The sequence below is a fragment of the Hyla sarda genome, chromosome 1 (genome assembly GCF_029499605.1).
Source record: "Hyla sarda isolate aHylSar1 chromosome 1, aHylSar1.hap1, whole genome shotgun sequence".
NCBI classification, from domain to species: Eukaryota; Metazoa; Chordata; class Amphibia; order Anura; family Hylidae; genus Hyla; species Hyla sarda.
The window spans coordinates 486,820,689-486,834,310 of record NC_079189.1 but is presented as its reverse complement, the minus strand read 5'-3'; the positions used below and the strand labels follow the sequence as shown (position 1 = coordinate 486,834,310).

The 13,622-nt window shown below is 39.4% G+C and overlaps 1 protein-coding gene across 3 annotated transcripts in view; it reads right to left on the bottom strand.

Moving 5' to 3' along the window:
* Window positions 1-1,072: 1,072 nt before the first annotated feature.
* LOX (lysyl oxidase) overlaps window positions 1,073-13,622 on the bottom strand; it is a 56,266-nt gene continuing 43,716 nt past the window's right edge. For 2 of the 3 annotated variants that reach the window (XM_056537356.1, XM_056537357.1), the window contains exons 4-6: window positions 13,027-13,183; window positions 5,341-5,436; window positions 5,120-5,239 (exon numbers count right to left, since the gene is read on the bottom strand). In XM_056537356.1, the coding sequence (XP_056393331.1) occupies window positions 5,120-5,239; window positions 5,341-5,436; window positions 13,027-13,183 (373 nt within the window). Of the gene's footprint in view, window positions 1,528-5,119; window positions 5,240-5,340; window positions 5,437-13,026; window positions 13,184-13,622 lie in introns of those variants that run through there. The other variant, XM_056537355.1, reaches the window with a different exon arrangement.

The window sequence follows — 13,622 nt, the reverse complement described above, 5'->3', positions numbered from 1 at the left end:
GACGGTGGTAATGGGCATATAACCCCAACAACATGGGGTACCATCAATCCTAAAGACGCTGTCAAGCCAGTGGGTTGCAGGAGTCGACCCAAGTCGTCCTGTAGATATGTGAGCTGAAGGTGCGGCAAAAAGAACCCTTGAACCCGGCGCTGCGACTGTTCGGAGTGGTAATGCTGTAATCCAGGTTATGGAGGAAGCAATAATGAAGGCCAGGTAGTAGTAAAGCTCCTCAGCAGGATCATTTTATTGAAAAAAACAATAAAGATAAAAGATTACGTGTTTCGGGAAGAGCCTTCCCTGATCTGAGGAAGGGAGGGCTCCTCCTGAAATGCGTAATCTTTTATCTTTATTGTTTTTTTTCAATAAATGATCCTGCTGAGGATCTTTACTACTACCTGGACTTCATTATTGCTTCCTCCATAACCTGAATTACAGCACTACCACTCCTAACATTCTAAATTGGTGCTCATATCTGGCACGGATCTTCCTGTCTAAAAGGACCATTACTCCAGTGATTGAATGCCAGGGCTGGGGATTTCTTACAAATTATGGATAAATATTTATAGGGTAACATACGAGGAATGGAAAAACTGAACACAATATATTTCTCAAGTCACCTGTAGTCAATTTTTCTGTAACACCAAACTACACTTGTTCTTGAAGAATATATATAGAGGCCCCCTAAGAGATTCCTTCGCTTAGTTATGCCATTTGTTTAAGGGAAAACACCATTTCATAGCTTCCACATGACTGCTGCAGTGAAAACCAATTTCAGATCCAGTAGTGCCTATTCATTTCAGTAGTGCAGTCTGATGATTCATTTATTTCCAGAGTAAGATTATGCAATAACCACATAACTCTGAAAACGGGCTCCAGCCACACGGAAGCAAAACTGAAAATAACTATGAAATAACTTTACTGCATGAAAAGGCTTCACCCCTGTATAATTTTTTAGGAAGCTTATGAGTGTACTAGTGAAGGTAACATATGTCATCTTCATAGCATAGGTATGATCAAAACTATTTTGCATATAGTGTATGCTTTTTTTTTTCCCTTGTGAGTGTAGATTTTTTATTTTTTTTTTTGCTTGTTTTTGTTCGTACAATACCAGATGTACCAACTAAGAAGGCCTAAAATGTACTATTAATGAACATGAGTAGTTCACTTTGTTGGCCATAAACATTTTACACTTGGCCTTTTTTTTTTTTTGCTCAGTTGTTACAATGCTGAATACTCCATATAGGGTAAACAAGTTGGGTCTTATTGTGTACAGATACAGAATCGTTTTGCTTCACTGAATTATTCTTCTGTATCAAAAAAAAAATAATCTAATTATTCCTACACAGATCAACTAGATCTATATATTAAAATAGTGCTAACTTTGTTACATGTGGTTAGAATCCAGTTATGGCCTTGTCAAAGTCCATATGCTTCCATTGAAAAGTGTTTACATCCAATTGAATCCAATGACTTGGTAACTCCGGCATAATCGAACCTTGAAATGACTTCTTTACTGCAGTCTAATAGCTGTGGAAAAAAATAACAGATTCCGTTTTAACATTACATGCTTGACAAACAGTAAAAAAAAAAAAAAAAAAAACATCTGGCCTTGTTCATAATTTATGAACATGTCACAATGGGCTTGGCATGGTCACCCCAACTCTTTATACAAGTGGTAATGCTGTTTTTCAGATCACTGAAACTATTTGGCGTTATGTAGCACAAAGTGATCAGAATGAATTTCTGTTATCCAAATGGAAACTTGACGTTCACAACTTCACAAGAGAAATGATTCTGTGCCTGCCAGCGAGGCACTCTCGTAGGGGACTCCTAAAGAAGGCACTGGCTTTATACATGGAAACAAGACTATAATGAAATGGTTTACATAAACATTTTCTCCAAATGAAACCTTGTTCATGCCTTTTAATAACTGTGTTTGGTATAGAATAGGTAGAAGTCTTGTTAACTATAAAATGTTATGTCACCATATTGCCCAATAAAGAAGAAAAATAAAGTTTTATTTGCCTTTGAATCTCCAAACTCTTTTAAGATGAGAAAAACCATTTTAAGCTTTCCCAAAGCATAAAAGTAATAAACTTGGCACTCTGGTGGATAGTTCCTGACTTCATGATGCGTCATCCATATTGATGGGACTGTGGTAGCACATCTGCACAGCCAGCATCAACTGAATACTGCAGTTATTGGATGTGACTAGTGATGTATATAGAAGAGAAGGAGTCCCATAGCAAAAAATAATGTCAACTTTAGCTGCCTAGGACAAGTGGGCTGGGTGTTCGGTTTACCCTATACACACTTGCCATGGCTGTTAAGGGATTGAAAGATCCAGGGTTGGCCCCTGTCTCTCCAATGTCCACATAGCAGGGTCTAAATCTAGGGTAGGTAGATCATTGAACGTGCCATTATTATGGTATGTTACAAAATGTATAGTTTACTATATTGGGAACTTTATGGGGGAGATTTATCAAAATCTGTCGAAAGGAAAATTTGCCCATAGCAACCAATCAGCTCTCTTCTTTCATTTTTAACGAGGCCTCTGCAAAATAAAAGAAGCAATCTGATTTGTTGCTATGGGTGACTGGACAACTTTTTCTCTGTGCAGGTTTTGATAAATCTCCCCTATGTGTCTTCCTATTGTTATAAAAACCCTTTTTTAAAAAGTTATCCCAAAATTAAAATGTATTCACAGGATTAGGGGATGAGTATCTGAGTAATGGGGTTCCAACAGCTGAGATTCCCACCTTTCATGGCATTGGGGGGCCCTTGTGAATGAACCAGTGGTTGAGCATGGGCTCTGCCAATCCATTCATTTGTTATAAGACTGCCTGAAATAGCAGAGCATTTGCAGTTCTCCCAAAAAGGCAATGGAGAATCAGGATGTATGAGACCCAGCGTTCTCCTGATCATGTACTTAACACCTTTCCTGTTGATGAGTGATATGTAAGGATAACATATTATTTAAGCTGCTAAGATATTCAAATGACAATAAGCAAAGTCATGCTGAAACTGAGATTCTCTGTATAATCATCTCAGACTGACATATGCCAAGATAAGTACAAGAATCCTGCATCTTTGGGTAGCTGTTTAGCAAGATAACATGCAATAGGTCTGGAAGAAATTTTTTTTTTTTCCAGGACTCCAGTTGTATTAGCATTAAAAGATTTATTATGGATGATGAAAGATACCATACTTGTTGAAAGTCACACACGTTCCTGTATAATTTAGTAATCCTAATCCGCCAGATGGGGAAATTTACATCACGCTTTAGAGCATATTGCTTTCCTATTTCTGCCTGTTTAAAAAATAGCGCAGAATAGTGTCTCTAGTAAGTGTGATGATCTAATGTGATATGTGTGAATTATGTAAAGAACAATTTTTAAATCTGTATTATCACGGTTGCGTTCACACAAGCGTATTTTGTTTCAAATTTGCAGCATTTTTCCTGCTACGAATTTGAAAGGAGCAGGCTCTCCACGGGCTGCCCGGGGCAAATACTCTGCTCCAACTCAATAGGGTCTGTGGCAGGCTTTTATCAGCAGAGATTCCACTGCCAAAAATCTGCTATGGAGACCCCTCCCCTTTCAAATTTGCAGCAGGAAGCACACTGTATGTTTGAAACAATATGCGCTCATGTGAATGAACCCTTAGGATCTATTAACTTCATGTTCGCCCTTTTATGTTTGCTGTATACACCAAGTGCTGTTATGTCCCCCTTTTGTAGGTATTCATAAGCAGATCTTTAATTATCTTTGCAGCATTTCTATATAGGTGCTGCATCATGCCAGTTATGATGCAGATTGGTTGAGGGTTTTCTAGCAGATTTCACCTCTTTGAGAGTAACATGAGTGAAATCTATAGTAACTCTGCAACACAGATTCTTGTGACTGCTGGGTTGGGGTCATCGCTACTTTTGGGTTGCAATGCGTGAAACACAACTATTTTTGATTTACTCAGCCCCTGTCATGGCCAAAATTGCATTGTAGCCCCAGCCGATAGCATACTTATGACATATTACAGTTGCCCTAGTTTAAAGGATGGAAGCCATCTTCCACAAACCACAGCACACAGCCGAATTTCCCAGAGGAATCTATGGCCAACCAGACCTTTTCCTTGCAGCTGATGAATGTGTAACATTGCATGGCAGCAATTATGTCCTAAGCGGATAGGTAAACTCTAGTAGAGCAATCTTATTGGCAAGAGCAGTTCCTCACCTGACTGAAAGTGGAGGATTCAAAGCAGAGATATAGCTCTATGAAGTCTGCATGCCCTAATAGGCTACAGGTTGTGTGGGTGATAACAGTAACATCAGTAGTGTAGAGATTGTGTTGTGAGTCTGACATTGGCCCACAAGTAATACAAGTTGTGGACCCCCTTTCCTGTTCTGCCCTCGTACAGTAAATGATGGGGTGCAGGTAAGGGAGCAGCACTTGATCGGGTTCAATTGTAGTCTGGAATTAAGGAGATATGTAGGATTCCATATGAATAATGGAGTGGGATCAAAACGTTTTGTTTTTTTCCTAAGTATTTTTTCTCCCGTTTTTTTTTCATTGACCTTTTATTTGTGCCTTGCATCCACAGGTTCAGCTATAAACTAATATTTAAAGGTATTACAGAGGCAGCTGTAGTGCTGAAGTTTTTGAGGAGTGAGTCAGAGGAATAATACCAGCTCTAGACAAGGAATACTTTTCTAGCTGGACTTTATCCAGGAAAAGAGTTGAAAGATATCTGAACCAGACAGAATGAAATCCATTGCTTGTAGGATTTTAAATGAAAGCTTATTAAGCCAGTCGTATTCTTATTGTGTTACAATGGAGTCATGTCTCATTATTTAAAGGATTTCAGTTTGCTAAACCTTTAAGCTCCCTCATAACACTTAGGATATCCATCAATGAAAAGGTTACGTCTATTACATTTTCAATATATCCTGGAGGGAAATCTTCACATATCATAATACAGTACAATTGTACAGTAAGTAAAAATCTATCAAACCAGTGGTTCAGAAGTATGTTCGAAAGCTTTATGATTTTTTTTATGTTGCAGTGAATTTCTGAAAATGATATACATCTCTGGTTTTCTATGATTATAATGTAAAAGCATATACTCACGGAGAAATTGTACAGCTAGAAACGTATACATGATGACCAGTATATCGTAGATCACAGCGGACAATGTTGTTGGAATAATCCGATTCTGGAACCAAGTAGCTTGGGTTCACACTGACCTGTGAAATGCATTTATCTTTTCGTTAGTATCCAAGTCTTGTCCTAGCTGCCCTGTATAACATATGATCTATAATGGAATGTACAAAATGTTTCCACTTGCCTTCAAAATATAGTTTCCAGGCTTTACATCTGTGATGTCAATCCACTGGCAATCAATATCAGCGTTGTAGGTGTCGTAACAGCCAGGACTCAGTCCCTATATAAGAACATATGATTACCAACTTAACCTATTTTTTAACGTTTGCTAGGTACAACATGAGGTATTTGCTAAAAGAAGTATAAATAAAACAGCAAAACCACCCTTTAAAGAAGTAAAATAAGGCCTCACCACCTTGACAGTTTTACTTGTAAATTTAAGCTCACATAATTTCTTAACCCCTTAAGGATCGTTTTTCAGTTTTAACATTTTCGTTTTTTCCTCCTTACCTTTTAAAAATCATAACCCTTTCAATTTTCCATCTAAAAATCCATATAATGGCTTATTTTTGCGCCAACAATTCTACTTTGCAGTGGCATTAGTCATTTCACCCAAAATCCACAGCAAAACAGAAAAAAAAAATCATTGTGCAACAAAATTTAAGAAAAAACACCATCTTGTAACTTTTGGGGGCTTCCGTTTCTAGATTCTAGAGTTTTTATCGGTACTATTTTTGTTTTGATCTGACTTTTTGTTGCTTTTTGATAATTTTTTAATGGTATAAAAAGTGACCAAATATACGCTATTTTGGACTTTGGAATTTTTTTTACGTGTATGCCTTTGACCTTGCAGTTTAATTAACTATATATTTTTATAGTTCGGACATTTACACACGCGGCGATACCACATATGTTTATTTTTATTTTTTTACATAGTTTTTTTAATGGGAAAAGGGGGGTGATTCTGACTATTATTAGGGAGGGGGTTAAATCACATTTATTATCACTTTTTTTTTTTTTTTTTGCAATGTACTAGCCCCCAGAGGGGACTATAACATTGTTCACTGCCATGCAATAGCATGGCATTGGTCAGTGTTATCGGCGCTTGACTGTTCCTGCCTGGATCTCAGGCACGGAGCAGTCATTCGGCGATCGGACACACAGGAGGCAGGTAGTGATCCTCCTAGTGTCCTGCAAGCTGTTCGGGACTGAGCTACCGGGATGCTTTCTGTTTCACTTCAGACACGGCGGTCAACTTTGATGGGCGCGTCTGAAGGGTTAATACCGGCCATCACCGCGATCGGTAATGTCCGGCATTAGTCGTGGGTCCCGGCCGTTGATGGCCGCCGGGACCGACCCGATATGATGTGGGGTTACTGCATGATCCCGTGTTATATAGCAGGAGCCGACGCAGGACATAAATATACGTCCGGCGTCGTTAGGGAGTTAATATAATTCAGAAACTGGTGTCATAGATTGCCCAAACATTATGCAGTATACAAATGATAATGCTATATGTTTCCAACATTATACTGAAATTCAATTATAAAATAGTGGGTACCTTTGTTTTGCTTCTAGGCAGGGGTCAAGTCCTGGGGAAAAAGTGGAACTCACTCAAGATTTCCACTCAAGGGCAGGTCCTGCTAATGGGAACAGTGTTCCTGCTGTGGAAAAAGTTCCCATCCGTTCCTGCAGGACTTGAGCCCTACTTCTAGGGTTCCTATTCTGAGGGCCTTTTATTAAATGTTCATGGGAAAGCTGCTAAACCCTAAAACCAGCTCAAGTCAAGGTTTTGATTATTGGGGGTTTTCAGGATCACAATATTGATGTCCTATGCTTAGGATTGGTGATGGATATCAGATCAGTTGGTGTTATAGACTCCAGGGAGAAGATGCACAGCTCAGGCTAGCACTGTGGCCTTTTCTTTAATCATATTTTTCCATAAAATAGCTGCAACCATGTACTCAACTGATCTGATACTAATAGCCTAGCCCACGGATCCTTTAATTAACATTTAATTTTTTATTAATGTTAATAAGTGTAACTGATTGCTACTTTAGAATATAAAAGCTCCTCCTGCAGCAGGTTTACAGTGCTCCAGCCATCCACTTGCTCCTTTACTCATGTTCTACTGCAGACAGTCTGCCTGATATGTAGACAACATGTAATGTGAACCAGCTCATTAAAAGAGATATGTTAGGTAAACATTGGCCTTGTTTATATGGACATGTCAAGATTAAAAGGTTTTTGTAGGATAAATCGACATATCCCAGTACATTACATGCTACATTATGGACTGGAAAAACAAGAAAAGTTGACGCAATGCCTTCATAAGAGCTTGTCACCTGTATACTTTATTTAGACAAATCCATTTGTTTAAAAAAGACCAAAAACTGTTTCTTTTGAACCTTTAATTCAAAAAGTTGTCTAAGGCTGTTTCTATTTTGTTTTGATCATAAGTGGTATACATTGGGAGGATGTATGTCTTAGATGGAAGGCTATCATCTTTCTAATTGTATAGGCTATATGTTTTATAGAGTTAAAAAAAAAAATGTGGATACATACTTGCTCAATGTATGCCAAAAGGCTTCCATTTTGGCATATGCTGGGTGTATAAAAGCAAAATGTTAACAGCCCAACATGCCTAAAGGGGTGCTCTGATTTGGTTAAACCTATCCACAGTATAGGGGATAAGTGTCTATTTACTGAGGGTCCATCTGCTAGAACCCCTTTGATCTCCTGAACTGGGCCCTGTCTCTCCTCGCTGAACCACCAGTTGTGTCTTCAACCCTGAGCACTCCGGCTCCTTCCTTCATAGATGTGCTTTTAGTGAACAGGAATGACAGCCCGTTCAGCCAAGCGCATCTCTGGAGGCGGAGGCCCGAGCGCTCAGTAGAGAAGACAAGACTCGTAAATTCACCGGGGAGACAGACTGGGCCAGTTCAGGAGATTGCTGAGGGTCCCAGCAGTCAGACCCAACCTCTCTGAAGGGAGTTTTCCATTTTCCCATGGTTTAGGCCTAAGTGGAAAAAAAAGATCTGAGCAGAGCAGGGCTCGATCTGGCGGACAATGGTACGGGAGACGGTGCCCCTAAGCCAGAGTCCCGTGGAGCTTGACAGGATAGGAGATGCGTTTTACAAAATCGGAGTAACCCTTTATCAGTGGGCTGGACTGGGTACTTTAACTCACTGAAATATATTGATTGGGGCAATACTAATTTATTTAAATAGCACCAGAATATATTCTACACCACTGTACAGGGCTTGTAATCCCTGAGTTTGACAGTGTTTGGACACCACATAGGAAATGAATGAAGGTTGTGTGCTCCATTCATTCAGGAGTATAGTTTTCCTCTGTTCTCCTGATTTGTGGGGGCCCCAAGTGATCAGCTTGTTGGGAATACCCATTTTAAAGAAATATTTAGGATGTCCTAAAACCACAATGAACTTTATCGGGTAAATTTTTACCTATTTTTTTTTTTATCTATAGATATACAGCAACTAGATGGCTGCTTGTAACACTTGTGCCTCCAGTTGGGAGTTGTAGTTTTGCAACAGCTGGAGGCAGGCTGGTGAAAAAACACTGAAGTAAACACTGGCAACACATAGAAAAGGATTTTTGCAACATTAATCCTCTCTGAATCCCCTCTGATCAGCATTTTATTATGTTTTTATCACCACACACCAGAAGATATGTACCACTATTTATAATGGTACTAGCTGAGTACCCGGCGTTGCCTGGTTTTTCCTTCCTAATCCTTGTTGGGGAGGAAAATCAACAAAGGAGGAAGCTTTTGACTTCATATCCCATTCTCATATATTGTTGTCATGTCCCCTCCCCATATCTCATCCTCATATCTCAAATTCATATCCTCATATCCCGACCTCATATCCCATCCTCATATATTGTTGTCATGTCCCCTCCCCATATCCAATCCTCATATCTCAAATTCATATCCTCATATCCCATCCCCATATCCCGACCCATCTTTGTGAGATGGTGTGTGGCTTGCAAGCCAGACCGACACATTCACCAGGAGATGCAGAGCGTAGCTTGTGGAGTAAGGTACCGGAAGTCCCATATACTTGCATGGGACTTAAAACAAAAACCCATCTTTTATGTAAGGGTGTAGGTAAGGGATAATTTAATGATATATTTTTCTTTGACATATAAGTAGTATGTGTACCAGGTATTATTGAAATATCTACAGCTGTATGGAAGTTATGTGGGAACATACATTTCCCATTGATTTCCCATTGATTTGCATGAGACTTTAAACAAAAACCCAGACTCGGTCAAATAGGGGTGAGTAAGGGTTAAATCACCTATCCTTATGTTTGTTGACATATAAGTAACATGTGTGCCAAGTTTCATGTTAATATCTTCAGCCGTTTGGACGTGATGCTGGAGCATACACACGCACGCACACACACATACACACACACACAAACATTGGCCCAGATTTATCAAAGAATGTCTACAGTAGAGCTATTTTCCCACGTTTATTTAGGTGGTGAGTTTGACTAGCGTGCATCTTATTTATCAAAAAGGTGCAGCAGGATGATGAATTTTGCGCAGCTCTGTTGTGGTGGGAAAAGCTCTACCACATACACTCTTTCTAGACACTTGTGAGGGAGGGAAGTAGACACTTTCCCGGGTCCTGATTTTTCCAGGTTAGGTGTTTTTACTTACTTTCACAGAGCTGCCGTGACATTTTTACTTGCATTTTAGACGCTACAATCAAATCTGATTGCGGTGTCTAAGGGGTTAAATCTGGGCATCACTGTGATCGGTGATGTCTGGCATTAGAGATGGGTCCTGGTAGCAGATAGCCACCAGGACCACCCAGCTATGACTCGCACTCAGCTCCTGAGTGCGTCATAGAAGGGGAGCGGGACGCTGTTGTCCACAAGAGGTTTAAGGTTGAATTGTGGAAGATAGAAGTGATTCTCACTCCTACTAATAGGTGGCGTAGCTTTGCGCGTTAAAAAAAGTACCTTTGCGCACAAAATAGCGACTTTTGACAAAAGTCGCAAATGATAAATACATGACCACTGTATGGTCAAAAAGAAAAAGTTCTATGGGTAGGCAAAAAGAGTGAAACTGTCTATATCAAAAGCATAAAAGTCTCTAAACATGCTGCTTGCGCCTAAACTGCGCCTAAACATAGACCAAAAAAATGCTCTAAAAGCAATGATAAATCTTCCCCATTGTGTTTAATATATATGTATATTTATAGATGTTGAAGGTGTAATACATCTGTCAAATTTAATATAAAGTATAATATATATACACATACAGGCACACACACATTTTCCCATTTGGAATAACTAGAAATGCTTTCCCAGTTTTGATACACTTTCCACCCTTTATATATAAGTAGTTGTGTATAACAAATAATAATATACTATAGCTGCAAAGCAAGACAAGGAAACTTCATGCGGTGTAGTTTCAGGGTAATGTGAGGCGGTAGAGGTTTACAGAAAGTGGGACATGCATGCTTTCCTGCAGATGTGATAGATGCTATTACAAAAGGGGATTTTTAAAAATTCTTGGCTTTGGGCTTGAATAGAAAATGGCTTCTGATCAAATAGCGTCTGAGGTTTCACCTCGCATAGGAAAATGTGCATATTACATGAAGCCAAGTAACTCTTGCTTGATATTGCGAGCAGAAAAGTCTATTCTTTCCATTCTTGTCAGTTTGACAATAAGAGTTCGTATAATTCTGAATATAACAAAAATCGGTGTTTTCAGTCATCTATGATATTATGAGAAATAATATACTGTCTACTTACAATATTTCTCATCTTATATTAATATTTTAAAACTTAATAGAGGGGGGAACTTATGGCTGTGGGCCAGATTTCTGACCTACAAAAGTCACAATTTTTGTGCGCGGTTTTGTGTAAACTTGTTGCCTCTCTGCACCCCTTACACCACTTATGGAAATTAGATGGGGATTTGTTTAAGGGGGCGTGGCTTCCCACAGTCCGGCAGATTCGTAATAACTTATTCCAAAAATTGGTACAAGTTATGCCAGCAATCTTCTCCAGTCTGGCGCACATACAGTGCATGAGATACGCCAAAGATGTTAAGAGAATTGTGTTTCTTTACAAATCTGCCTGCATTCTTTTACTGAACCATAGAAACATAGAATGTGTCAGCAGATACAAAGCATTCGGCCCAATCTAGTCTGCCCAATATTCTGAATACTACCCTGGCCCTAGTTTATATGAAGGATAGCCTTATGCCTATCCCATGCATACTTAAACTCCTTCACTGTATTTGCAGCTACCACTTCTGCAGGAAGGATATTCCATGCATCCACTACTCTCTTATTACTGCATAACCCTTTGCCCCTCCAATTTACAACTCTGTTTGCCGGTCCAAATAAATTCCTCCCAAAATGTTCAGAATTTGTAGATATTTTACTGAACTAATTTTGAGTTGGTTTTGAGTCATCTCCTTTATACCCATGACTACTATAAAGGATAGCATGTGTAATCAGAAAATGACAAATTAATTGTTTAATCAAATTTTCTTTAACATACTGGGCCCGCTGTTGTTTAATTTATTTATCAATGATATAGAGGATGGTATTAACAGCTCTGTTTCTATCTTTGCAGATGACACCAAGCTTTGTAGCACAGTACAGTCTATAGAGGATGTGCATAAGTTACAAGATGACTTGGATAGACTAAGTGTCTGGGCATCCACTTGGCAAATGAGGTTCAATGTGGATAAATGTAAAGTTATGCATCTGGGTACTAATAACCTGCATGCATCGTATGTCTTAGGGGGGATTAAACTGTCAGAGTCACTGGTAGAGAAGGATCTGGGTGTACTTGTAGATCACAGACTACAGAATAGCATGCAATGTCAGGCTGCTGCTTCCAAAGCCGGCAGGATATTGTCATGTATCAAAAGAGGCATGGACTCAAGGGACAGGGACATAATACTCCCCCTTTATAAATCATTGGTACGGCCTTACCTGGAATATGCTGTTCAGTTTTGGGCACCTGTCCATAAAAGGGACACTGCGGAGTTGGAAAGGGTGCAGAGACGCGCGACTAAACTAATATGGGGCATGGAACATCTTAGCTATGAGGAGCGATTAAAGGAGTTACAATTGTTTAGTCTTGAGAAGAGACGTTTAAGGGGGGATATGATAAACGTATATAAGTATATAAATGGCCCATACAAAAAATATGGAGAAAAACTGTTCCAGGTTAAACCCCCCCAAAGGACGAGGGGGCACTCCCTCCGTCTGGAGAAGAAAAAGTTTAGTCTCAAGGGGCGACACGCCTTCTTTACCGTGAGGACTGTGAATTTATGGAACGGTCTAACTCAGGAACTGGTCACAGCTGGAACAATTTACAGCTTTAAAACAGGATTAGATACATTCCTGGAACAAAATAACATTAATGCTTATGAAGAAATATAAAATCTCATCCCTTCCCCAATATCGCGCCACACCCCTACCCCTTAATTCCCTGGTTGAACTTGATGGACATATGTCTTTTTTCGACCGTACTAACTATGTAACTATGTAACATATTTTTTAAGAATTTATGGGAATGTTTTTTTTTTCTATTGTACTATCTATATTTTAAAATAATTCTGAAATCTTGCAGTTTTTGTTTGGATCTATAATCCATATACAATTTCATTTGCATGTAGAAAAAGAGAGGGTATTGAAGCAATAAGACCTAAATAATCATTGAATGGATGCATACCTAAACCAGATTACTAGTACAAAGTGATAGTACAAAATAGTAGTCAATAATACAGACCATATTATATTTCACGTATTATTGCCTAATAAAATTGAGTTAACTAATTTGATTTCACAGGTCCCCATAATTCTCACCTGAGTATGTGCAGTGCATGCAAATCGCCTGTAGTAACCGTAGTCACAGGAGGTATCTTCCAGACAAAAGCTGGCCTTGTGCCCTTCAGCCACTCTTCTGTGTGACGATGCATCAAGTAAGTCATAGTGACTGAATTCATCCATGCTGTGGTAATGTCTGTCGATGAAATGAATACAGAATAACTGTTTCTTTATTGTAGTAAAAAAAAAAACCTCCCCAAAAAACATTCCAAAATAAAAAACACCTTGAAAAAAAAATTTTGGAGCTATTTTTAAAGAAGTATTCCGGCCATAGACATCTTATCCCCCATCAAAGGATAGTGGATAAGATGCCTGATCGTGGGGGGCCGCCACTGGGACCTCCTGTGATCTCCGTGCAGCCCCCGCATTCTATGTGGGGCTGCTGCTCCAGTCTCAGAAACCTCTGTGTTTCCAAGACTGAAGACGTGACGTCATGCCACTCCCCCTCCATTCATGTCTATGGGAGGGGGGCATGATGACGGTCACGCCCCCTCCCATAGACATGAATGGATGGGGCATGGAAGGACGTCACGTCCCCAGTCCCCAAAACGCAGAGGTTTCCAAGACTGGAGCAG